We start from the raw sequence: 25,995 nt of genomic DNA on the forward strand, positions 1-25,995 counted from the left end.
ACAGGATATATCTACAATTATGTTTACTTTCTTTGTACCCCGCTTACAAAAAGTAATGAAATAAAGCTAATACCCTTAATTAGAACTCCATCATGGTCCTTCTGTTAAGTGACTAGCTCATTCATTCTTTTCACAGTATTTTATCGTTTTCCAGCTCGGTCTTTTGGTAAACGCCCTGAACTGCTTAGGTTCCAGGCTTCCCATGTCTTTTTACTGCAGATGAATACAATCTACAGACTGAAAGCCGCTGGAAGAAAAATAGAGCATTCTTCCGCCTCAAGGTTAAATCTTTGCCCCGCGCTGGCCGCTTGAGGAGAATGTGAGCGGACGTCCAGAGAGGGACTGCGTTTAAAAATGAGAGAGAAGACTGGAACAGCGTTTTCCTCTCCGTGGGGATAAAGCCCACATGGAGCACTCCGGAAAGGTGAGCTGCTGCACTGAGCATGACCGAGCCGACCTCCAGCGTGGGCGGGCCGATCGCCGCCTGACCGTCGCGCGCCGAAACCACAAGCAGTCGCGTTAGGAGCTGAGTCCTCCAAGTCCTCGGCGCCCGAACCAGAGGACGTCAGCCGCCAGGCGTGTTGCAGCCACCGCCACCGCCCCGGGCTCCCAGCTTGTGACCAATAGAAGAGAAGCCAATGCCCTACGTCCGCTGTGATTGGCTCCCAGCGGGGAGGCGGTGGCGGAAGGTGGGTCTTCGGGAGTGTCAGGTTTTCCGTGGCGCTGCGGGCGGCGACACGTGAAGATCCTGCTGCCAGGAAAAGCTGAGAGGTTCTGCGGTCGGAGGCGGCCATCCCAGAAGTGCTTGGCCCTGCCGGGAGGAGGAAACACTTACGATCGCAGGTGCCCGCACTGGGGCAGTGCTTCAACCTGACTCCAGTTGGTGGAAGACGAAAAGGAGCAGGAAGGGGCCGGGTCCCCGTCCCTCGCGCCCCGGATGGATGTGCCCGGCCCGGTGTCCCGGCGGGCGGCGGCGGCGGCCGCAACCGTGCTCCTGCGCACGGCTCGGGTCCCGCGCGAATGCTGGTTCTTGCCCACCGCGCTGATCTGCGCCTACGGCTTCTTCGCCAGCCTCAGGCCGTCTGAGCCCTTCCTGACCCCCTACCTGCTGGGGCCCGACAAAAACCTGACGGAGAGGGAGGTAGGCGCGGCGGGAGGACGCTGGCTCCGCTGGCAGAGGGGACGGGCGGGCCGAGGCGGGTGCGGTTGAAAGACAGGACTGAGAAAGGCGCTTGAGCCCCAGGAGCCATTCTGGGGAGAGATTCCTGAATGTTCCTCTTTGAAAAAAGGCTTCTTGCTGGGCGCTGCCGTAATTCATGCTGTTTTTCTGTCCTCCGTTGAATTTATAGGACATGTTTCAGGTGAAGGGTTCGGAACGCAGTTCGGAAACCCTAGTGCCCTTGTGCTTCAGGCGATGTGCGGATGATGCTGTAACTGTGTAACTCTGCTCAGACTGAACCAGTAGTGGGAGGGGGGCGGGGAGGAGAAGAATATTTGGAGAAAAAAGGGAAAACAGCAGGTTGTACTTCGAACATAGTGAAGGTTTAAATAAATATTTGCTGCCTGAAAGTAAGGAAACAGATGCAAGGCAACTCCTGTTTTCTGAAAGGATCTTCCCTCTACCTACTGTACCCTCTTCCTTCCCCTACCTTACTTTGTTTACCCTTGACAGATAGATGTACTCAGATAAGGACTGTATAGGACAAGAACCCATCCCTTATCTCGTCTTGATTTTTAATTGCGTGAGACTATGTCCTAGAATATGCCCTGCCTCTCACCTCTACCAACCTCCTGGGATAAAAGCAGATATTTAGGTGTTGTCACATAGTTGGAATTTAATTAGAGTTCTTCTGGCATTGTGAATTGTTGCTTCACGGATGTTAGTCTTGCTCCTTTCTGTTCTGCTGTGTTCAGAGTAATTGAGAGTACATAGTCCATGATCAAGAACTTCTTGCTGAGTGATTTTCCCTGGGAGGATATTTAAGTACTCCAGAAGTGCATGGTGTGCTTTAAAAATGTATTTAACTCTTTAAAGTGTATGGTCAATCTCAACACTTGTTTTTTGAAGAAGATATTAACTGAAGAAGGAGTTAAATTTAAGGTGCTACCACAAGGCCCAAATAAAGCAGATTCAGCATCCTTTCCCTTGAACACTACAAAGCATGAAAACTGAGGCCCGGTATTCCTTTCTGGAACAATACAAAGAGTGAAAGCTGAGTGGGGAATTGTTAGCCGTTTTTTCCTCTGTCAACTCTTCCTCCCACCCTGCCTCCCTGCTCCAGTGCCTATGAAATATTTCTCCCATTTAAACCTTACTCCTTCCCCTGTGAGTAGTAGTCACTTCTGAGTAGCAACTTGGTATCCCTGCATAACAGGTTAGTGCAGGATATAATTACTCATAGTCCAGTTTGTTGTTGCCTTGCTCCTCCATTTTTTTTTTAAGTTTTATTGAAGAATGATTGATTTACAATGTTGTGATAATTTCTTCTGTATAACAGTGATTTCAGTTGTACATATACACACATTCTTCTTCAGAGTCTTTTCCCATATAGATTATCACAGAATATTGGGTAGAATTCCTCGTGCAGGTCCCCATTGGCCAGTCAATCCATACACCACTTCTATTTTTAAGAGAACTTAACAGGGAATTGAAAATTGGCATTGAACCCTGGGTTGAGGATTTCACTTGTTTCTCATATCATCTCACCACTAGCAAGTAGCTTTTACCCAACATTAGATCTTCTATTTCGCAGTCATATGGACCATTCATTACCTGTTTGAACTATAATATTTTTTAAAAACAATAGGAAAGTGGAAGGAGCCAACTCTTATGAATAGAATGGTTCTACAGGAAAAAAATGACAGTAAATACAAAAGAGAATGATTCTGGAGACCCTTAACAACTGAATCTGAGTATAGCCACTGAAGCAGAAATGATTCTGCTTGTGGGCTGCTAACAATTAGTTTCATGTGAACTGCCATGTGATCTGCACAGCTTGTGCACATGGGGGAAAAACATGCTCCCAGTGTTGATATTTGAAAGCAGACCTACTTTGTCCAAGTGCCCTGGGTGGAATTGGTATGTGATGTGCAGTCACTTGCCCTGTCTTATCAGAAAGCTTCCTGGGGTGAGTGAAATATGTTCAGGGGTATAGGAATGAGGCAGGGGTACCCTAGCCCAGGAAATAGTTGCTGAATGTATAACAGAAACATAGCACACTTCTGTTACTGCAAGTTAGATAAGGAAGATGGCAGGTCTGAAGAGAAATCTGGTGGTCTGGAAAGGGCTGTCATTTGTCTCTGAGGACCTCAGAATCATAGCCAGCTCTGCTGGTCATATGCAGCAGGTCATGTGTTGTGCACAGTATGGCTCTGTCCACCCTCTCTTGAACCCTGGATTTTTTGAATCTCCAATAATTGAAATAAATAGGACAACTTGTTCTCCTTCCTGAGTGCTTGTTTTCATCAGTGGGGAATTATATATTTATTTAATATTACATGATTTTTAGGCAAGGCGAATGTCAAATCATAGTCAGTGATATTTGTGTTGAATTTTGTATTTTCCCCCAGGAGACTTTAGATGGGCCAAGTGTGATCATCTTAAACAGAGCTATTGTTAACCAAGTCCAAAGACAAAAGGGGCGGAGAGGTCAGAATTTCCTCTTCCACTCCCAAAGGATTTTTTTTTTCTTAGATTTCAGGAGAACCATTAACTTGTATCACTTTATAATTTATTTATTTATTTATTTTTGTCTTTTTAGGGCCCTACCCACAGCATATGGAGGTTCCCAGGCTAGGGGTGGAATTGGAGCTATAGCAGCTCTCCTACACCACAGCCACAGCAACGTGGGATCCAAGCCACATCTGTGACCTACACCACGGCTCATGGCAAAACCGGATCCTTAACCACTGAGAGAGGCCAGGGATCAAACCTGCGTCCTCATGGATGCTAGTCAGATTCTTTTCCACTGAGCCACAATGGGAACTCCATCACTTTATAAATTTTAAACAGGTTAAACTTTGACTGTGTTTCAATAGGTGAAAGCCACACCTTTAAAAAAATAGAGCTCTTTATCACCAAAAGCTTTTTTCCCTTCATCTTTTTCAGCATGTGATTTGACATTCACTAGCTTTTGTTGATATATTTAAAACATTAAAACTATTTTCCTGATATTCAGAGCCTTAGAGAATTTGGCTTTTCCTTCCTTAACACCCTTATCTCCTACTGCATCCTTCTTTCCCTTGCTAAGCGTGTCCAGGCTCCATCCACATTCATCCCATCCAGTATATCCAGTCTCATCCACTGACCAGACTCAAAGATGAGCTCTCTTCTTGGAATAACCTTCCCATACATAGCTTTTGATATCTTTCTCTTAGCCTCCAACTTTCTCATCCTTCCAAGTCCATTTCAAATAAGCAATCCCATATAGCCTGTCTACCTCATCAATAATTTGTGTGTATGTTCTACACCAGGTTCAGAACTCCCAGAAGACTGAGGCTTCATTTTATTCTTTTTTTGTTTTGTTTTTGTGATCTCCATGCAGTTACAAAACAGTGTTGTGCAAATAAGTGCTTATTAACTAGCTGTTTAATTGAAACTTGATTCTAAAAGTCTAAATCTGAAGTAGAGCTTAAAACTGAACATCTGTTTCCCTTGACTTTTTGTATCTCGGAAGAAAGCACAAATAAGCTCTGATCCAAAGAGCTGTGAATGGCACCTTACAATAAAATCAATTCCCTTTGCTCACATGGCAGCAAATACCTGCGATAAGTTATTGTCCAGATATGGACAGTAAGACTCTATAATCTGTACCTTTTTTTGTTTAGGGAGTTTCCCTTCAAGATTCAAAGTATCCATCAAAGAAGCATTTCCTGGTGTGACAGCTTCTCCTTGGAGACATCAAGAGAGAAGGGCTTTTCTTTTGGGGACACTTGAGAACCCAGTGGCTAAGCTCTGGAGATTATCTGGTCTTCTCTCTTCATGTAACCCCCATGAAGGGCTTTTCTTTTGGGGACACTTGAGAACCCAGTGGCTAAGCTCTGGAGATTATCTGGTCTTCTCTCTTCATAAAACACCCCCATGCAGATCGAAAAGGCTGCTATTGGCATGAGAAGTAAATTGGAACATGGTAGATGATCAGTAACAGTTTTCCAAGAGAAGAAATGAAGCATTTTAGTGCTGTGGATTCAGAATTTCCAGGTGAAAGTCCTCCCTCTGCCAGTGACTAGCTGGGATAACTGTGGAGAGTTCATTTAAGGCCAGGTTTCCTCGGTTGTAAGAAAGATGATAAATACTTATCTTTTTTTTTTTTTAATTTAATTTTTATTTTGTATTGGAGCATAGTTGAGTTACAATGTTGTGTTAGTTTCAGGTGGATAGCAAAGTGATTCAGTTATACATATACATATATCCATTCTATTTCAGATTCTTTTCCCATATAAATTATTACAGAATACTGAGCAGAGTTCTCTGTGCTATGCAGTAGGTCCTTGCTGATTATCTGTCTTATATCTAAGGGTGTGTATATGTTAATCCCAAACTCCTAATTTTCCCCTCCCCCCTTTCCTGTTTGCTAATCATCTTTTTTTTTTTAATTTATTTATTTATTTATTTATTTATTTTTTTTTTTATTTTCCCACTGTACAGCAAGGGGGACAGGTTATCCTTAGATGTATACATTGCAGTTACAGTTTTTTCCCCCACCCTTTCTTCTGTTGCGACATGAGTATCTAGACATACTTCTCAATGCTATTCAGCAGGATCTCCTTGTAAATCTATTCTAAGTTGTGTCTGATAAGCCCAAGCCCCCGATCCCTCCCACTCCCTCCCCCTCCCATCAGGCAACCACAAGTCTCTTCTCCAAGTCCATGATTTTCTTTTCTGTGAAGATGTTCATTTGTGCTGGATATTAGATTCCAGTTATAAGTGATATCATATGGTATTTGTCTTTGTCTTTCTGGCTCATTTCACTCAGTATGAGATTCTCTAGTTCCATCCATGTTGCTGCAAATGGCATTATGTCATCCTTTTTTATGGCTGAGTAGTATTCCATTGTGTATATATACCACCTCTTCCGAATCCAATCATCTGTTGATGGACATTTGGGTTGTTTCCATGTCCTGGCTATTGTGAATAGTGCTGCAATGAACATGCGGGTGCAAGTGTCTCTTTTAAGTAGAGCTTTGTCCGGATAGATGCCCAAGAGTGGGATTGCAGGGTCATATGGAAGTTCTATGTATAGCTTTCTAAGGTAGCTCCAAACTGTTCTCCATAGTGGCTGTACCAGTTGACATTCCCACCAGCAGTGCAGGAGGGTTCCCTTTTCTCCACAGCCCCTCCAGCACTTGTTATTTGTCGATTTATTAATGATGGCCATTCTGACTGGTGTGAGGTGGTATCTCATGGTAGTTTTGATTTGCATTTCTCTTATAATCAGTGATGTTGAGCATTTTTTTCATGTGTTTGTTGGCCATCTGTATATCTTCTTTGGAGAAATGTCTATTCAGGTCTTTTGCCCATTTTTCCATTGATTGATTGGTTTTTTTGCTGTTGGGTTGTAGAAGTTGCTTATATATTCTAGAGGTTAAGCCCTTGTCAGTTGCATCATTTGAAACTATTTTCTCCCATTCTGTAAGTTGTCTTTTTGTTTTCTTTTGGGTTTCCTTTGCTGTGCAAAAGCTTGTCAGTTTGATGAGGTCCCATGGGTTTATTTTTGCTCTAATTTCTATTGCTTTGGGAGACTGACCTGAGAAAATATTCATGATGTTGATGTCCGAGAGTGTTTTGCCTATGTTCTCTTCTAGGAGTTTGATTGTGTCCTGTCGTATATTTAAGTCTTTCAGCCATTTTGAGTTTATTTTTGCGCATGGTGTGAGGGTGTGTTCTAGTTTCATTGCTTTGCATGCAGCTGTCCAGGTTTCCCAGCAATGCTTGCTGAATAGACTTTCCTTTTCCCATTTTATGTTCTTGACTCCCTTGTCAAAGATTAATTGACCATAGGTGTCAGGGTTTATTTCCGGGTTCTCTATTCTGTTCCATTGGTCTGTCTGTCTGTTTTGATACCAGTACCACACTGTTTTGATGACTGTGGCTTTGTAGTATTTCTTGAAGTCTGGGAGAGTTATGCCTCCTGCTTGGTTTTTGTTTCTCAGGATTGCTTTGGCGATTCTGGGTCTTTTGTGGTTCCATATAAATGTTTGGATTGTTTGTTCTAGGTCTGTGAAAAATGTCGTGGGTAATTTGATAGGGATTGCATTGAATCTGTAGATTGCTTTGGGTAGTATGGCCATTTTTACAATATTGATTTTTCCAATCCAGGAACATGGAATATCTTTCCATTTCTTTACATCTTCTTTGATTTCTTTGATTAAAGTTTTATAGTTCTCGGCGTATAGGTCCTTTACCTCTTTGGTCAGGTGTATTCCGAGGTATTTGATTTTGTGTGGTACAATTTTAAAAGGTATCGTATTTTTGTATTCCTTTTCTAATGTTTCATTGCTGGTATACAGAAATGCAATTGACTTCTGAATGTTAATCTTATATCCTGCCACTTTGCTGAATTTATTAATCAGTTCAAGGAGTTTTGGGGTTGAGTCCTTAGGGTTTTCTAGGTATAGTATCATGTCATCTGCATACAGTGACAGTTTGATCTCTTCTCCTCCTATATGGATGCCTTTTATTTCTTTTGTTTGTCTAATTGCTGTGGCTAAGACTTCCAAAACTATGTTGAAGAGCAGTGGTGAGAGTGGGCATCCCTGTCTTGTTCCAGATTTGAGTGAGAAGGCTTTCAGTTTTTCCCCATTGAGGATTATATTTGCTGTGGGTTTATCATAAATGGCTTTGATGATATTCAGGAATGTTCCCTCTATACCCACTTTGGCGAGGGTCTTGATCATGAATGGATGTTGGACTTTGTCAAATGCTTTTTCTGCGTCTATTGAGATGATCATATGATTTTTGACCTTTTTTTTGTTAATGTGGTGTATGATGCTGATTGATTTGCGTATGTTGAACCATCCTTGTGAACCTGGGATGAACCCAACCTGGTCATGGTGTATAATTTTTTTGGTATGTTGTTGGATTCGGTTGGCTAAGATTTTGTTGAGAATTTTTGCATCTATATTCATCAATGATATTGGGCGATAGTTTTCTTTTTTGGTGGTATCTCTGCCTGGTTTTGGAATGAGGGTGATGGTGGCCTCATAGAATGTCTTTGGGAGTATTCCTTCTTCTTCAACCTTTTGAAAGAGTTTAAGGAGGATGGGCACCAATTCCTCTTTATATGTTTGATAGATTTCTTTTTTTTTTTTTTTTAATGCAATAAAGACCTGTGCTTTATTATTCTGGTAAATTAGAAAATTTACCAGACATACATTGTTCTAATATAGAACATACAATTCTGACTGAATTTAGTTTTGCTTTTAATATAAATTTCTAAATGCCAGAAAGGAGCCAAAGCACAAGAGAGCATGTCAGAATAAGATTGAGGAGGAGATAAAATGTAAGGAAATAAATATCGAAGGGGGAACTTTCTTGAAGGGGGAATTCATTTGGAGTTTTGGGGAAACACAGAGTTAGGGGTAAGTGCAATTGGAGGGGGAAATTCATTTGGAGGGGGAAACATGGGGTGAGGGGGAGTTGCATCAGGAGGAAGAAACATATTTGGAGGCGGGAATACACTTATTTGTTCTTCTTCCAGAGATTCCACGCTCTCTGCTTGTTCTTTGGGCTTAAAGGATAGGGCTTCTTTCCCATCCTTCATTTCACAAGTCTCTCTCCCCGCAGATGGGGTGATTTCCTCTTCCTCTTCCCTCAAATCAGTGTCTTCCTCCTCCTCAGGTAGAGAGACTTGCTCCTCTTCTTTCAAGTCCATGGCCTCCCTGTGCTCAGGGGAAGAGATTTCCTCCTCCTCTTCCTTTGGGTCAGCGACATCCCTCTGCTCTGGTAGGCACTCCATGCTGCAGTCCCTGGTGTTGGTGGGTGAAGAGCACTCAAAAGTACTTATCTTTTAGCGTTGTTTGGATTAAATGAGGTAAAGTAGGTGAGGTGATTAGCCCAGCAGTAGAGATGTGCTATTATAATGCTGATAATACTGTGGGGAGGGACATTCCTCTTAGGTTGATCTCTCTCCTAGGAGTAAATTCAGACTTCTCTTAAATTAAATGTATTCTAATTTATTATAATTAATAATACTAAAGAGTTAAAGAGAACCTATCTGGTTTCTACCCCCACCCCCCAACTTGCCTTTGTTATTGTTTTTCCTTTCCTTTCTTTTCTTTTCTTTTTTTTTTGGTCTTTTTGCCATTTCTTGGGCTGCTCCTGCAGCATATGGAGGTTCCCAGGCTAGGGGTCCAATCGGAGCTGTAGCCGCCGGCCTACACCACAGCCACGGCAACTCGGGATCTGAGCCTCGGCTGCAACCTACACCACAGCTTATGGCAACACCACATCCTTAACCCACTGAGCAAGGCCAGGGATCAAACCTGCAACCTCATGGTTCCTAATTGGATTCACTAACCATTGAACCACGACGGGAACTCCCATTTTTATTTTCTCTTTGACGTTTCTTTTCCTCGTTTTCATTATCTAAATTGTGGTTTTGTATTAGGAGTAGAACTAGATTTATGAACACTTCAAATTGATAATTGAAAGAATGAAATTTATATAATGAAAACTTGGCAGTTGATCGTCTGGGGACAGCTGTTATTGAAAGTCAAAGCACAGATAGTATTATTGAAGTGAAAATGCAGTGGGAGTCCCGGGGTAGAAAAACGGAGATGGGATAAGAAAGGAAGGTGCTTTTAAGACTCTAACAGCTTTGTGGTATTGTGTTGAGGAAAATCGGAAGAAGAAAGTTGCAGAGTCATACAGAGGAGGCAGTTTCACACCTAAGAAACTTGTAGGAGAATATCTTTAAAACTACAGGCAAAAAAGGAGTGGGAGGTTGGTAATGGAACACACATGTGAGAAGTCTACAGCGACTGCTCACTCTTCGCAGCTTTCATCTCAAGGTTGCCCTTTTCCCCTCTGGTTTTCTACTGAGAGTCATCTGACCCTGTGTTTTGTCAGCCAAGTGCACTTTATTCCTTGTTTGCTGAAATTTCCGCATTCGTGAATAAGAATCATTTCAAAAGTTCTCAATTATTCTTTAGTGCACACATTCAGACGCAAGAATGGTTCCTAAATGGAGGTTTGCTAAATGATTTGCAAACAGATTGGACCAAAACTCATTGAAGGTGGGGCTGTTAGTTTGATCAATCACTTTTGATATTCAGCCAGTCAGAGATCAAGTCTGGAACATAGTTCAGGTTATGTTTTACTTTTATAGTTCTCTGTAATGTTCTCTGTATTGTATAATCATTGTTTACTTGATTGTTCCTCTAAAAACTTAAAACAATTAGTCCATTTTACATTGGAGTGAACTGAGGTATGCACGAGAATTAAAAAGAAAGTCAAGCCAAGGATTAGATTGCTCCATCACAAGGCAGTTAGCTTGTTAGCAAGACTATCTTTTAGAAAGCACTTAAAAACTGGGGTCACTGATTCATACTTTGAAAAGATCGCTTAAAAAACTGACCTTAACTCCAGGAGCTTGCTGGGCTCTGGTAGAACAGGGAAAAGTTTCCTGTCATGATTGTTATTGGAAGAACGGTGACAGCAGTTCAATTAATTTAAATTGTATTGGCCCAGGTGATCAGTGTTAATTAATTTAATTCATATTGGTCCAACTGGTCTGTGTTTCAGCTTCAGTCCTTTCAGTCATTAGACGTATGAAAAAATAAAGTGGAGTATGCAATTTCCATGTATTCTTTCACTTAATTCTAGCAACAGACAACCACATGACAGGTTTTACTTCTCTTTTACTGATAATGGAGATTAAGGCCAAAAGGAACTGAAAAAAAACTTGCTTAAAATCATATAGTAAGTGATGGGATCTTTGTGGTTTAGAAATGATTTCTACTGCCTTCCAATGAAAAACTAATGGAATCAACAAAACCCTCCACTGTCTTATTACAGGCAAGAAAAAGAAGGACATCAAAGTCATCTATTATACGTCCACAGATAGTTACTTTGTTAAGACTGTAAGACAGGAAGTTTCTGTCCTGACTCAGTGGGTTAAGAACTGGACTAGTATCCATGAAGGTGTGTGTTAGATCCCTGGCCTCACTCAGTGGGTTAAGGATCTGGCACTGCTGTGGGCTGTAGTGTAGGTTGCAGACTCAGCTCGATCTGGCATTGCTGTGGCTGTGGTGTAGCTTGGGAACTTCCTATGATTTGACCCCTAGCTTGGGAACTTCATATGCCGCAAGTGCAGCCCTAAAAAGCAAAGAAAAAAAAAAAAGACTGGAGGATAGGTTTACTTTCTTTATCTATTTCTGTTACCCTCAAAGTAATGAAACTTAAAATCAAAGAAATCTAATCAAACAGTAGGATCAAGGCTCCCCATTGTGTAGCTAGAAGAATTAACGATGGTTCCAAAACTCTTGTTTCCAAAACACTTGTTTCCAAAACATTTATTGAGCCAAATATCTTCCAAACAGTATGCTGTTGTACAAATGAAAAAGTCAAGTCCACCCTTTAAAAGAATCTTTATAGGCAGTGGTTCTCAACTCTGGCTCATATTAAAATCTCCTGGGAGGTTTTTGAAAAATGCCTGTGACTGGGCATCCAATTTTTTTTTTTTTTTTAAAAACTCCTTGGAGATATATAGCCATGGTTAAGAAGCAGTGCATCTTGATCAAGGAGGTAACTGAAGAGTCATTTAGGAGACTGACACATAAGGCAGCATCAAGAGAGCTTTGACGTTTGGGATACAAATACTTTCAGCTGCAGCAAAGCCTTCCAGGATGAGGAAAGCATGGAACTAGGCCTTGATGAATAGGGAAGATTTTAATTAGGAAAAAGATGATATGGTGGAAAGAGGGAAGCATATTCTAAACATTTATCGGAATTGTCAGGATTTCTTTGGTTGCCAAGAGTGAGATCTTTGAGGTGTGGCAGATGGTTTCATAAGAATAAATTGTTAGGAATATTCCAGGTCCTTTGATATCACTAATGGGTTTTTATCCTTTCTCTACCAGGTCTTCAATGAAATATACCCAGTATGGACTTACTCTTACCTGGTGCTGCTATTTCCTGTGTTCCTTGCCACAGACTACCTCCGTTACAAACCTGTTGTTCTGCTGCAGGGACTCAGCCTTATTGTGACATGGTTCATGCTGCTCTATGCCCAGGGACTGCTGGCCATTCAGTTCTTGGAATTCTTCTATGGCATTGCCACCGCCACCGAAATTGCCTATTATTCCTATATCTATAGTGTGGTGGACCTGAGCATGTACCAGAAAGTCACCAGTTACTGCCGAAGTGCCACCTTGGTGGGCTTCACAGTAGGCTCTGTACTAGGACAAATCCTCGTCTCAGTGGCAGACTGGTCCCTGTTCAGCCTGAATGTCATCTCTCTTACCTGTGTTTCTGTGGCTTTCGCTGTGGCCTGGTTTCTGCCTATGCCACAGAAGAGCCTTTTCTTTCACCACGTTCCTGCCTCCCAGGGAATGAATGGCATCAAGGTACAAAATGGTGGCATTTCTACTAACACCTCAGCTTCTAACCACCTTCCCCAGTGGGAGGACGTTGAATCAAAAATCCCTCTAAATACAGAAGAGCCTCCCATGGAGGAACAGGTAAGTGCAGCCTTCTATGTCTTGTGGTTGCTACTCTGGGGGCTAGACCAATGTTGAAAACATGGACAGAAAACCCCGTGGATTCATATGGATCCTGGTTTTATTTTGACTTGGTTCATTGGTTCATTCATTTGTTCAAGATAACTCAGATTTATCTTAGGGATGACAAATGTATTTTCCCCTGGAGTGGACCTCTGAGATCAGACTGGCACATTATATTGTTTGTATCAGAGATGTCTTAAAAGCCATGGCATTGTCTGTCTCTTCTTCTTCATCTTTCTTTCCCCAGAACTTGATATATAAAAAAAACTCTCAGAAAAATTTTTTCTAAGTGAATAGATGAAATGATTCCAATAAATGATGAATATCCATTTCCAGCTTCTGAATTGAAGTCCAAAGTATTTTAGGGTAGGAAGTTATCTTCCTTATCTGTGGTGGAAATTATATCTGATTCAGGCATACCTCAAAAATATTGTAGGTTCAGTTCCAGACCACCAAAATAAAGCAAATATTGTAATAAAGTGAGCTACACAATTTTTTAGGTTTCACAGTGCACATAAAAGTTATGTTTGTAGTCTACTATGTGTGTAATAGCATTATGTCTAAAAATATATGCATACTTTAATTTAAAAATACTTTATTGCTAAAAATGCTAACCATCATCTGAGCTTCCAGAAAATCATAATCTTTTTGTTGCTGAGGGGTTTGCCTCAGTGTTGATGACTACTGACTGATCAGGGTGGTGGTTGCAGAGGGCTGGAATGGCTGTGATAATTTCTTAAATTAGACAGCAGTGAAGTTTGTCACATCGATGGACTCTTCCTTCACAAACAGTTGCTTTGTAGCATCAATGCTGTTTGATAGCATTTTACCCACAGTAGAACTTCTTTCAAAATTTGAGTCAATCCTCTTAATTCCTGCCACTGCTTTATCAACTAAGTTTATGTAATATATGCTAAATCCTTTGTTGTCATTTCAATAGTCTTCACAGCATCTTTACCAGGAATAGATTCCATCTCAAGGAACCACTTTCTTTGCTCATCCATTAGCAGAAACTTATACATTTAAGTTTTTATTATGAGATTTTTAACAATTCAGTCATATCTTGAGGCTTCCCCTCTAATTCTAATTCTTTTGTTATTTCCACCACATCTTTAGTTACTTCCTCCACTGAAGTCTTGAACCCCTCAAAGACATCCATGAAACCGAATTTTTATAACACAATAGTCTATTCTGGCACATTTCTTTTTTTGTTTGTTTGTTTGGTTGGGTATTTTTTAGGACATATGGAGGTTCCTAGGCTAGGGGTTGAGTTGGAGCTATAGCTGCTGGTCTACACCACAGCCATAGCCATGTGGGATCCGAGCTGTGTCTTCGACCTACACCACAGCTCATGGCAACGCCGGATCCTTAACCCATTGAGCGAGGCCAGGGATTGAACCCACAACCTCCTGGTTACTAGTCGGATTCGTTTCTGCTGCGCCGCAACAGGAACTCCCCGACACATTGCATTTATTTTTTGTAATGTGATCACTTCCCACTAAGTTGATTTTATTACCTGCTAATGAGTCAAAGTCTAAAGTTTAAAAAAATTCTGTTCTAGACCAACCTGATATTTGCTCTTTATAGAGATGTAAAATGTCAATTCTTGACATGCTAGAGAATTACAGAGTCAGAAGTGATTCTAGTGGTTCCCTGGTGGCCTAGTGGTTAAGGATTCAGTGTTGTTACCGCTGTGGCTCAGGTTAGATCCTTGGCCTGGGAACTTCTGCATGCCAAGGGCATGTCTATTAAAAAAAATGTGATTCTAACCACAGGTCATAGGGCAATCAGAGCATCTTAAAGTCACAGGGAACTTTAGATCATATCATCCTTTCATTTTCAGGGATAAGGATTGGGATCCAGCATTAATGAGTTGTGCAGAACTACACATAACTCTAGAATCCTGACTTCTGTGGGCTGATGGGTGTGAAGGTACTGTCTTTTTTCTTCTGCTTCCCAGGCATACCATGAACAACTTTTCCTTTCCGGTCCAGTCCTCCATGCATGTAGGGACACATAGTACCAGAGAAGTAATTTGATTGCAGTCATCAACCCTTAGATCTTCATGGTTTAAGCATTAAACCCTAATTATCCGTCCCCTTCATTTTTCTAGTGTATGTAGAAGAAAATCCAAAATTCTCATCATGGCCTATAAGACCTCATACAACCTGGCCTTTTGCGAACCTCTCTGACCTTATCTGTTAATTGGGATGAAACACATCAAGCTTATTCCCACTTCAGCACTTCAATCAGGAGGGCTTCTCATTGACTGCCCTTCATTCTGATTTTCATGGCTGGTTCCTATATACCACTCAGGTCTCAACTCAGACAGCTTTTCAGAAAGCCAGTCAATACTCTTAGCAATCATTGCTTCACACTACATTCACCTGCTAATCCATTATTTTCTTTATAATATTATTCCTGCTGTAAGCTCTCTTATTTGTGTGTGTTCATCATCTGACTCCTTATTCCCATGAAAGTTTCATAAGGGCAGGGACTTTTCTGCTATAACACCAGCATCTAGAACATTGCCAAACACATAATACGGGCACTCAGAAATTATTTGTTGATTGCATTAATGGGCATAATAAATAGAATATAAGAGAAACCAACATTTATTAAAAACTTGCTGCATATTGGATAATATTTATCTAGTTCTTCCAATAACCTGTTGAAGTAAGCATTAATTTACATTCTACAGTAAACAGCCTATGATTTAGAATTTTGTCTTATCAGCATGTAGCCAGGTATACTGCTTCATCATCATCGTCATCTCAGCTCCTGTTTATTTTGACCAGGGTACCAGATACTGTGCTAAGAACCTGAGATTCATTAGCTCATTCTTGCTAAAACTCTACGATACAGGTATCATTATCCCCATTTTGCAGATAAAGGAACTGAAGCTTACATTAAGTAATTTGCCCAAAGTCACACAGAAAGTGGCACAGTCAAAATTTCCACTGCAGATCTAGTTGAGTCCAAAAACTAGTACCGTAGAGACTCCAATTTCTTGCTGGAAAGAAATAACTTCTCAAGCATTTTAGGGAGATGGCCTTTATTTATTTAATTTCAAAAGTCACTCTTGGAGTTCCTGTTGTGGCACAGCGGAAACAAACCTGACTAATATTTGTGAGGACATGCATTCAATCCCTGGCCTCAATCAGTGGGTCAAGGATCCAGCATTGCCTTGGGCTGTAGTGTAGGTCATAGACAAGCTCGGGTTCGTTATCGCTGTGGCTGTGGCATAGCTGGCAGCTGTAGCTCCGATTCAACCCCTAGCCTGGGAACTTCCATATGCAGTGAGTGCAGTCCTAAAAAGCAACAACAACAACAACATCAAAAGTCACTCTTACTATATATAGCTAGTAAACATATCATCTTAAGAGGAAAAAGAAGATCTCTCTTTTGATTTTATTAAAAATATTCGTGCTTAATTTTTAATTAAATAAGAAAATTATTTGAAAAGAAGTCAAAATCTCAATGATTGGTGAAAAATTACTGCTATTAATATTTTAGTGCTCCTTTCTAAACATTGCTATTTGCTTGTATACATTTTATAGTAAATGAAATTAGAATCTACATGTAGTTTTATAACTTGTTTTTCTCAATGTTATGTAATACTCATCTTTATGTTCCTTCATGACAGAATAGCCTTCAGAATTGAAAGAGTGGAGAGCATCATGGTACAAAGGGCTGCTGGAAAATTTGTATTGGGCAGTATTCTGCCTTCTGCACCAGGCTGGCCCTGAGAGAGACTTATGTGAAGGACAACGTCTCCCTTTTGACCCTCCTCTTTTTTTTCTCAGTTGTGGTCACAATCTTTCCCTTTGGATATTTGCACTTGGACCCCTCCAATGGATATGTCTGAGTTGGGATGGCTGGGAGGGGGGTGTGTAGCCATGTTTGGTTGTACCCCCTCCCTTTTGCGGTTTAATGTCTTTGAAGTTCAGATAGTTGTCATCTCCCCTGAAAAAGAGTAGCCAAAGGCAGATCTCCATGCCAACTCCTAACAGGTCTCCAGTGCCCTGCTTCCAAGCTTGTGAACTAGAGCTTTGTGAGATACCAGGCCAAGGCCAGAATGACTATTCTTGGAACAAGATAAGAGTACAGCAGGCCGGAGCAAAAAAGTGTCCCAGAGCCTTTTATGATGGAGAAGAACCTGATCATCACTAATTTTTAAATACACATCAAAAGCACCTTCCTTTGTGCTTTTGTTCTTATTTCCTTTGTCTTGAATGTTGTTCTTTATTTCTTCTCTATTGAGATCTTATCTATCTCCTAACGTCTGTCTCAAATACCAGTTTTTCTGTGATACATATTTGGTTCCTTTTCTTTGAAACCAGACGTAGTTTATCCATCACCATTGGTTAAGGCTCATTCTGTATCTTTTGGGTAATAGGCTATCAGTAGGTGAGGAAATAATGATAGTCTTCCTATCATCATGAAAAAAAGTTAATTTTTTATAGCAAGAATTAGTATCAGGATTGTGTCCTTTGGCAGCACGTAATAGAAGAAGCAAACTTATCCTTGAAAATTTCCATTCTGGCTGTTGGTTTGATTATAGACAAATTTCCCTCTGCCTATAACTGAGGTGAGAAAAGAGTAGTATCTAAGTTTGGTACTGTAAACACCTAACTATACCCATTTAAAGGTTCCATTTAAAGGAGAAGGGGCTACACAGAAATTAACTGAAAATGGGTTAGAGCCTTGACTATAAGATCTGAAATCATAAAACACCTAGAAGAAAATATAGGTCATAAGCTCCTTGACATCTGTCTTGGCAGTGATTTTTGCTTTTAATCTGACACCAAAAGCATCAAAAGCAAGGATAATTAAGTAGGACTACATCAAACTACAAAGCTTCTACACAGCAAAGGAAACAGTCAACAAAGTGAAGAGGCAGCCTACTGAATGGGAGAAGATACTGACAGATCATATGTCTGATAAGGGGTTAATATCCAAAATACATAAGCAACTCAGTACAACTCAATAGCAAAAAAAGAATTCAATTTTAAAATTGCAGGAAGTGTTCCATTGTGGCACAGCAGAAACAAATCCAGCTAGTATCCATGAGGATGGAGGTTTGATCCCTGGCCTCACTCAGTGGATTGGGGATCCAGGGTTGCCGTGAATTGTGGTGTAGTTTGCAGACTCGGCTCAGATCCTGTGTTGTTGTGGCTGTGATGTAGGCCAGCAGCTACAGGTCTGATTCAATCCTTAGCCTGGGAACTTCCATATGCTGCAGGTGTGGCCCTAAAAGAGCAATAAATAAATAAATAAATAAATAAATAAATAAATAAAATAGGTCAGAAGATCTGAGTAGACATTTTTTTTCCTAAGACATTTGGAGGGCCAACAGGCACATGTAAAGATGTTCATCATCACTAATCATCAGGGGAATGCAAATGATAACCACAGGGAGACATTACCTCACACCCGTTTTGTTATTGAAAATATAAGAAATAACAAGTGTTGGTGAGGATGTGGAGGTTCTTCAAAAAATTGAAAGTAGAACTACCATATGATCCAGCAATTCTACTTCTGGGTATATATCCAAAGAAAATGAAAACACCAACTCATACAGGTACCCATATGTTCCCTGCAACATTATTTACAATAGTCAAGATAGGGAAACCACCCAAGTGTCCATCGATGGATGAGTGGATAAAGAAAATGTGACGTACACACACACAGACACACACAGACACACAGACACACACACAGACACACAGACACACAGACACACACACACACACACACACTGGAATGGTATTCAGCCATAAAAAACAAATGAAGTCTTGCTATTTGCAACAACGTGGATGGACCTAGGAAGTAAGTCAGACAGTGGAGTTTCCTTGTGGCTCAGCAGATTAAGGATTGGCATTGTCATTGCTGTGGCTTGGGTTCGATCCCTGCCCTGGAAACTCGTGCATGTCACAGCCGTGGCCAAAAAAAAAAAGTGAGACAAAAATATCATACAATCTCATTTATATTTGGAACCTAAAAACAAAACAAATACACACAAAAAACCCAAGCTCATAGATACAGAGAATAGGTTGGCATTGCCAAAGGCAGTGGGGTAGGTGAAATGGGGTAATGAGGGGTCAAAAGGTCAAAACTTCCATTTGTAAATAAGTCATGGGGATGTAATGTACAGCATGGTGACTATAGTTAGCAATACTGAATTGCATATTTGAAAGTCGCTAAGAGAGTAGATCTTAAAAGTTTTCATAAGCAATTATAACTGTGGTGACAGATGTTGACTAGATTTATTGTGATCATTTGACAATGTGTACAAATACTGAATTATGTTATATACCTGAAATTAACCTAATGATACAGGTCAGTTATACCTCAGTTTTCAAAAAGCAAAAAAAAGCAAGAGGGCATAATCATTTTATATCTGGAGAGTCTCATGTGCAAGACATGGCCTCTAGCCAAGAAGCCTCCAACCAGTAAGCAGGTTGAGTCATGCTGCTGCCATCGCTGTTACTCACTTGTAACATGGCTCCTGTCACTCATCCCAGCTCTTCTATGCTACTTCATAGTTAGCTTCCTTTTGGTCCCTTTGGATTCCCTCATTTTGCCTTCCCATGTTAGCCACAAAAGTAAAATTTCCTGTGTTCTGAGCAAGCCTCCGGAATTGAGTCAACCTTTAATAGATTGAGCTTTGATAGGATTGGGGTCAGAGATGTTTCACAGAGAGTCTGAAATCTCATACTGACTCCTTGGTATTGTCCAGGGATGATGGTACATAGCTCAGTAATGTCTTATTTCACTTATCACAAGCATAGTAGCTGTATTACTTCATTATAATAGCAATAGTTCTTATGAATATTGGGTAATATACAAAGTTCAAGAAAGCGGCTTTGGATCTGGCATGGCTGTGGCATAGGTCAGCAACTGTAGCTCTGATTGACTCCACAGCCTGGGAACTTCCATATGCCGCGGTTCAGTCCTAAAAAATCAAAGCAAAAAAAAAAAAAGCATAGGGAAGAAAATTAAAATCACTGGTTACCACACAAAGCAGAGAACTGCTGCCAATATTCTGGTTTATTTCTTTCTAAGATTTGTCTTAATCTGTATCTTTCAGTGACTCTGATAGGTTCTCATCAGTGAACTCTACCTGAACAGTGATTTCCTTGGGCCAGTAATTATTGCTTATTTTAATGTTGCTTGCCACTGTGGGAAGATGTGCATGTCATCTCCCTTTGGCTGAAGTACAAATCTCTAACCATTTTTGTACCTTCATTTTTTATAGAATATAGCACTTGCTAGACGTACTAATGTTTGTAGAGCATTCAAAGTAGAAATTATATGAGGATGAGAATGTGTTTTTCCCCAGAGGGGATAAATGTAATTTCTAAAAATCTCTTTAAAAATATGTGTGTATGTGTGTGTATGAAATAAGCAACTAGTTTTCACAAGAAAAAAGAAAAAAGTCTATAGAACATTGAGTCTATACAATTACTTTCTGTACAGTTGCCTTCTCCATTTTTCTGTGTAGGGATCCAAGCCAGACCGGCTCCTTGTGCTGAGGGTCCTGTGGAATGATTTCCTGATATGCTATTCCTCTCGCCCTCTGCTCTGCTGGTCTGTGTGGTGGGCCCTCTCTACCTGCGGCTATTTTCAAGTCGTGAACTATGCACAGGGCCTGTGGGAGCAGGTGATGCCTTCTCGCCATGCTTCTATCTACAATGGTGGTGTGGAGGCCGTTTCAACCTTACTAGGTAAGCGGCGCAGGGCAAGGTCAGGAGGGGAGGGTCCTCTGGTAGTTAAGTCAACCATAATCAGATTTCCTCTCCTCCCCAAAAATGTAGTAATCCCAAAGGTATGATTTATTTAATTGAATTTCTGATTTTATAATTCAGGATGAAAATATAGAAATACTCAAGTGTTGGAGGACTATGACTAACAAACTTGACTTCTTTATAATCTTTGGGGAACCTAGTGTAATGATCCTCTAAATTGTCTTCTTATCCAAGTTTCCATTATCTCTGATTTCTGGGTGCTTTTACACCTTGTTGTGAAACTGAGTAGCAATGTACAGTACTTCATAACAACAGTAGCTAATAGATGTGTTAATATGCACAAAGTGCTGTTCTAAAGACTTTGTGTATATTAATCAGTCCTCACGTAATTCCTAAGATAGGTGCAATTATTATCCCCCTTTTACAGTTAAGGAAGCTGTGGAAGTATAGGTTAATAATTTGCCCAAGGTCATATAAATGGTACTTAGTAAATCCAAGGATTGAACTCAGAGCCTGTGTCTTTGTTATATTTTGCTGTCTCTTTCTAACTTGTAGACCTACCTCATAAGGTTTTGGAAGATTTGTAATGATTTCTACGAACACTTATAACTCTGGCACTTGGAAAGCACTCGATACATTTTAGCTGTCATTATCATCATCGTCATTATTTTACCATGTTCTAAAATGCCCCTTAGCTGGGAGGAGAGATGACCCATCCTGCCACATTGCCTAGCTACAAGCGATGATTCTTTTGGATGCTTGCCTCTGCATCCACCTCAGTAGTTTTTCCTTAGCAGCATCCCTGGTTGTATGTCCTTCGTTTCCATCTCATTACCGGCTGTCCTAATTAAACTCTCATCATCTCTCCATGGCTCCATACTATTTATTCCATCAAGTCCAAAATTCTCTGCCTGACTTTCAAGGTCCTCCGTAATCTTGAGCTATCGTGTTTATAAATTAAAAGATCTTTAAATATAATAATCCAAGGTGAATTTTTACTTTATTGAAATAGTATTTGTTTAGCAAAATAACTGATTTTCTTTTTGTTCTGTAGGTGCTGTTGCTGTATTTGCAGTTGGTTACATAAAAATATCCTGGTCTACTTGGGGAGAATTGACACTGTCTGTGTTTTCTCTCCTGATTGCTGCTGCAGTGTACATCATGGACACTGTGGGTAACATTTGGGTGTGCTACGCATCCTACGTTGTCTTCAGAATCATCTACATGTTACTCATCACTATAGCAACGTATGTATTTTTTTTTTTTCTTTGTCTTTTTGCTATTTCTTGGGCTGCTCCCGAGGCATATGGAGGTTTCCAGGCTAGGGGTCCAATTGGAGCTGTAGCCGTCGGCCTACGCCAGAGCCACAGCAACGCGGGATCTGAGCCGCGTCTGCAACCTACATCACAGCTCACGGCAACGCCGGATCGTTAACCCACTGAGCAAGGGCAGGGACTGAACCCACAACCTCATGGTTCCTAGTCGGATTCGTTAACCACTGTGCCACGACGGGAACTCCCAGTTTTTTGTTTTTTTTTTTTTTTTTTAGCAACGTATATATTTTGATTCAAAGAAGCGTTGTTAGGAAGAGCTAGGATGGGATTAACTTTCTGGTTTCTTTACAAATTAAAACTTCTGGTTAAAAGAGGCAAACGGGAGAAAACATTATATTATGTATGCATTATCAGTTTTTCTGTCGAGGAAGCATTTAGGCAAGGTTTATTTTCTTGTTCCCATGTTTCTGCTGTTTTCAGATGTTTGCATGAGATCTACATCATTTAGCAACAAAATACTCTTCACTTGCTTAAAAAGGGAATTGACAGTAGAAAGATAGGTCTGCTCTTCACTTTTTAAGTAAAAATTGTAACTATTCTGGAAATAACTTTTTTTCTATTCATTCTTTTTATTTATTTTTTAAGTTTTCAGATTGCTGCAAGCCTCAGCATGGAGCGCTACGCCCTAGTGTTTGGTGTAAATACCTTCATTGCTCTGGCCCTACAGACTCTACTCACTGTAATTGTGGTGGATGCCAGTGGCCTGGGCTTGGAAATTACCACTCAGGTAAAGTCTCTGTTTTGGTACTGAAGATGTTACGGGTTGATCAGGGTAATAGAAGTGGAACATGCTTAATGGAAACAAATTCAAACAGTATAGACACATATACAATGAAAGGTGAAAGTGTCCCCTCCTTCCTTCAGTTACTTCCTCCCCCTAGTTCTTTTGTACCAGGAGGGTGTTCAGACCACCATATTTTTGATGAGGCCCTAGGACATTTCTGAGTGTTAAATATCCAGCCTGGTATCGCTGAGGTAGTATTGGTTCCTTCCAGGCCAAGTTCTTCTGCTTCCTCATCCATTATTATTTTCCCTCCCTTTTTCATTCCATGCCTGGAATGCTGAATCCCATATTTGAGATGGTCTGCTTCATTTCAAAGTTCTCTAAGTCTCCTCCCTTCTTTTCTTAAAATACCCCTCACCCAAATACCAAAGTAATGACTTGCTGTTAATGAATGGCCTTATGATTCTTAACACATGACCTATTGAGAAAACACCTGTACGAACTCCCAAAGACAACGTGAATACTTTTATTCACTCAGGAGTTGTATAGGTAAACAAAAATGGGCAGTTGAATCAAAAAGTGAGTGCCCACCCCACCCCCTTTCAGCCTAAATGATTCCATCTCCATTATTCCTTCCTTACTTAACACTGTAGTTTTCTTAGAATACAAAGACCTAACATGTTAGCAGTAATTAACTTTTTTTTTTACTAAGGAGATCTAAAAGAGAAATAGTAACAATAGGTAAGGTTCATGGAGTGTTTTCTGTGTGCCAGGTACTTTATTTATATAGGATTTTGTGGGTTTGTTATTAGGATTAGACATCAAGAAAATGCATCTGAGAGATACTGTGTTGTTTAAGGTCACAGTCAGTTAATAGTGCAGTAGAGCAGAGCTAGGATCACACCAGCATCTTTCTCTAAAGCCCAGGCATCTCCCTCTGCCATCATGCTGCCTCAAAAAAGGATGGAGGAGGGGGTGGACAAAGAAGAGAAGTGGGAGCTTATTACTTCCTTTTAGTAAGAATGATATATTGTTTCCCAATTGTCTGCCTACAATAAAAGCCTCACAAAGACCTCTCAAGGGTTAGCTGCTTACACTGGGACAGAGGGTAGGAGAGAACTAAATGCTTGTCATCTTGCTATGGAAAGGGTAGGTTTAAACATGGAATAATAGAATTTTGTGGGCTCTGCTGAAATTCATAACTGCCATAATTAATTAACAGGTTTCCTGGAAGGATGGATTGGGGGTTTGGGATTAGCAGACACAAACTATCAAATGGATAAACAACAAGGTCCTACTTAGCTCAGGAAACTATATTCAATATCTTGTGATAAACCATAAGAATATGAAAAAGAATGTATATAAGTATATCTAAATCACTTTGTTGTACAGTAGAAATGAACACAACATTGGAAATAAGCTATACTTTAATAAAATAAATAAAAAAAAAAAAACAGGTTTCTTGTAGGAAAATGTATCCACATTTTAAAGAATCTGGTTCAAAGGGTTACAGCAACATGCTTATTGTATCCATGAACCAGCTTATCAGTATTCTGTTAAGAGGATGATGATGGTTCATAAAATATATAATCACATTAAAAAATTGGTTTAGAGAAGATTCTTATAAAAAGTTATCTTATAATGGAATATAGTTGGCATTCTACTGCCCTCTTCTGGGAAAGAGAATTCTTGATCTTTTACTCATAGCCACCTACCTATCAGCTTGAGGGTAGAGACTATGATTCAGTTATAGCAATAACAGCAACAAAAATAAAAACAACAGTATTGGAGTTCCTGCTGTGGCTCAGCAGAAACAAACCCGACTAGTATCCATGAGGATGAGGGTTTGATCCCTGGCCCCATTCAGTGGGTTAATAAGGATCCGGCATTGCATTGGGCTGTGGTGTAGGTCACAGATGTGACTCCATCTGGCATTGCTGTGGCTGTGCTGTAGGCTGGCAACTGTAGCTCCAACTTGACCCCTAGCCTGGGAACTTCCATATTCTTCAGGTGCAGCCCTAAAAACAAAAACCAACCAACCAACCAAACAGAAACCAATAGTATTAACAGCATTAGCACTGTGCTAATAAACATTAACATGCATAATCTCATCCCTTCCCAACAACTCTGTAATTAGAAAATATTATGAGCTACAAAAAATGGTTTATAAATGAAGTTGAGGCTCAGGGACTGAGTCTCTCAATCCAGGTCACACAACCAGTAAGGGGTGTAATCAGGATTTGAACCCAGGCAGTGAGGCTTCAGTAACATCATGCTGTGCTGTCTCTGAATCCTCGGCGCCTGGCACATTGTGTTTTTTAAAGTTTTATTGAGAAAATAAACATACCTTTAACTATAGAGTCTGGTCACATAGATGTAATAAAAGGGCTTAACTTCTAATTGTTAATCCTATAAATTTCTTCTTCCTCCCTTTTTAGTTCTTCATCTACGCTGGTTATTTTGCACTCATTGCTGTGGTTTTCCTGGCTAATGGTGCAGTCAGTATTATGAAGAAATATAGAAAGCAGGAAGATCCAGAATCACGTTCTCAAGTGACCACTTCATAATGCACTGCTGATGAATTTCCTTTCACAAGAACTCTGCACAGCAACTGTGCCTGGATATATTTAATTTTTTAAAGTGTAGACATATATTTATGAGTGTGCATTTCATGGCTTCAAAGGAGCCAAGTGACTATACCTGTCTTCCAAGAGTAACAGAATACTGTCAGAGGTGAAGTTTACTTAATGAATTATTTATGAGAGCCAATTTAAGGATGACTTTTTTTCTGATTCAGAAGAGAACTTGCTTTTGAAAACCAAGTAATAGGAGCCACCAAGCAGTACATGGTGATGTATTCTTGCTAGCAAGTGAGTTTGGTGTTTCGTAGGTCAAGTGCTTCTGTATCTGATTAGCCAGATGCTTCACCTGATGGAACCAGGGGCTATAAGGTATTATAGGTCAGAATAGAAACATGTGGTAACAGCACCTGCCTTTGTTCAATTTAATCCTTGTTTCACTGTTACTCATGGGCATTTGTGTTTCTACAGAAGAAAGTTGTTCCTGTCACTGGCAGTATTTGCTCTGGTTTGGTGTCCTATCCTATAAGGAGTATGTGTCATTCCTAATTTTAAGTTATTTTTAAAAATTCATTGTGTAAATGTTTTCAATTCCCATCTTGACAGTTATGTTCTTGTGTAGATTTTTCTTAGAAGTACATTTTAATATTATTCATATGCTTCCCAGAGAAGCTAATTTAGTTAAAACTAAGGCAAGTTGTGAGGCCTGCGAATAGTCTAAGTGAAAACTAATCAGAAAACTTAAGGTAGGTTTGCTTGTCTTTTATTCTTCAGTATGAAGGACTATTAATTCTATGATAAAAAGTTGCTAAATGGGCTAAAGTTACCAAAAAACAAAAGCCCATTTTATATTTGTATTCCCTTTTATTTCCAAAATAACATGA

At 40.2% G+C, this 25,995-nt stretch overlaps 1 protein-coding gene across 1 annotated transcript; it reads left to right on the top strand.

Annotated features, from left to right (window-relative positions):
* On the top strand, window positions 862–25,740 carry SLC19A2 (solute carrier family 19 member 2). The gene is made up of 6 exons (NM_001142667.1): window positions 862–1,141; window positions 12,082–12,681; window positions 20,231–20,453; window positions 21,529–21,721; window positions 22,394–22,535; window positions 24,971–25,740. The coding sequence occupies exons 1-6, from the start codon at window positions 938–940 to the stop codon at window positions 25,097–25,099; spliced, it is 1,491 nt and encodes a 496-aa protein (NP_001136139.1). The 5' UTR covers window positions 862–937; the 3' UTR covers window positions 25,100–25,740.

Source organism: Sus scrofa, chromosome 4 (genome assembly GCF_000003025.6).
Source record: "Sus scrofa isolate TJ Tabasco breed Duroc chromosome 4, Sscrofa11.1, whole genome shotgun sequence".
Taxonomy (NCBI): domain Eukaryota; kingdom Metazoa; phylum Chordata; class Mammalia; order Artiodactyla; family Suidae; genus Sus; species Sus scrofa.

What these genes read in the sequence shown, in the direction of transcription:
- SLC19A2 (NM_001142667.1), top strand. Translation starts at nt 938, where the DNA reads ATGGATGTGCCCGGCCCGGTGTCCCGGCGGGCGGCGGCGGCGGCCGCA. An exon ending in GGCCGTTTCAACCTTACTAG is followed by an intron (nt 20,454 to 21,528) that starts GTAAGCGGCGCA and finishes TTTGTTCTGTAG; the next exon opens with GTGCTGTTGCTGTATTTGCA. An exon ending in TTACTCATCACTATAGCAAC is followed by an intron (nt 21,722 to 22,393) that starts GTATGTATTTTT and finishes TTATTTTTTAAG; the next exon opens with TTTTCAGATTGCTGCAAGCC.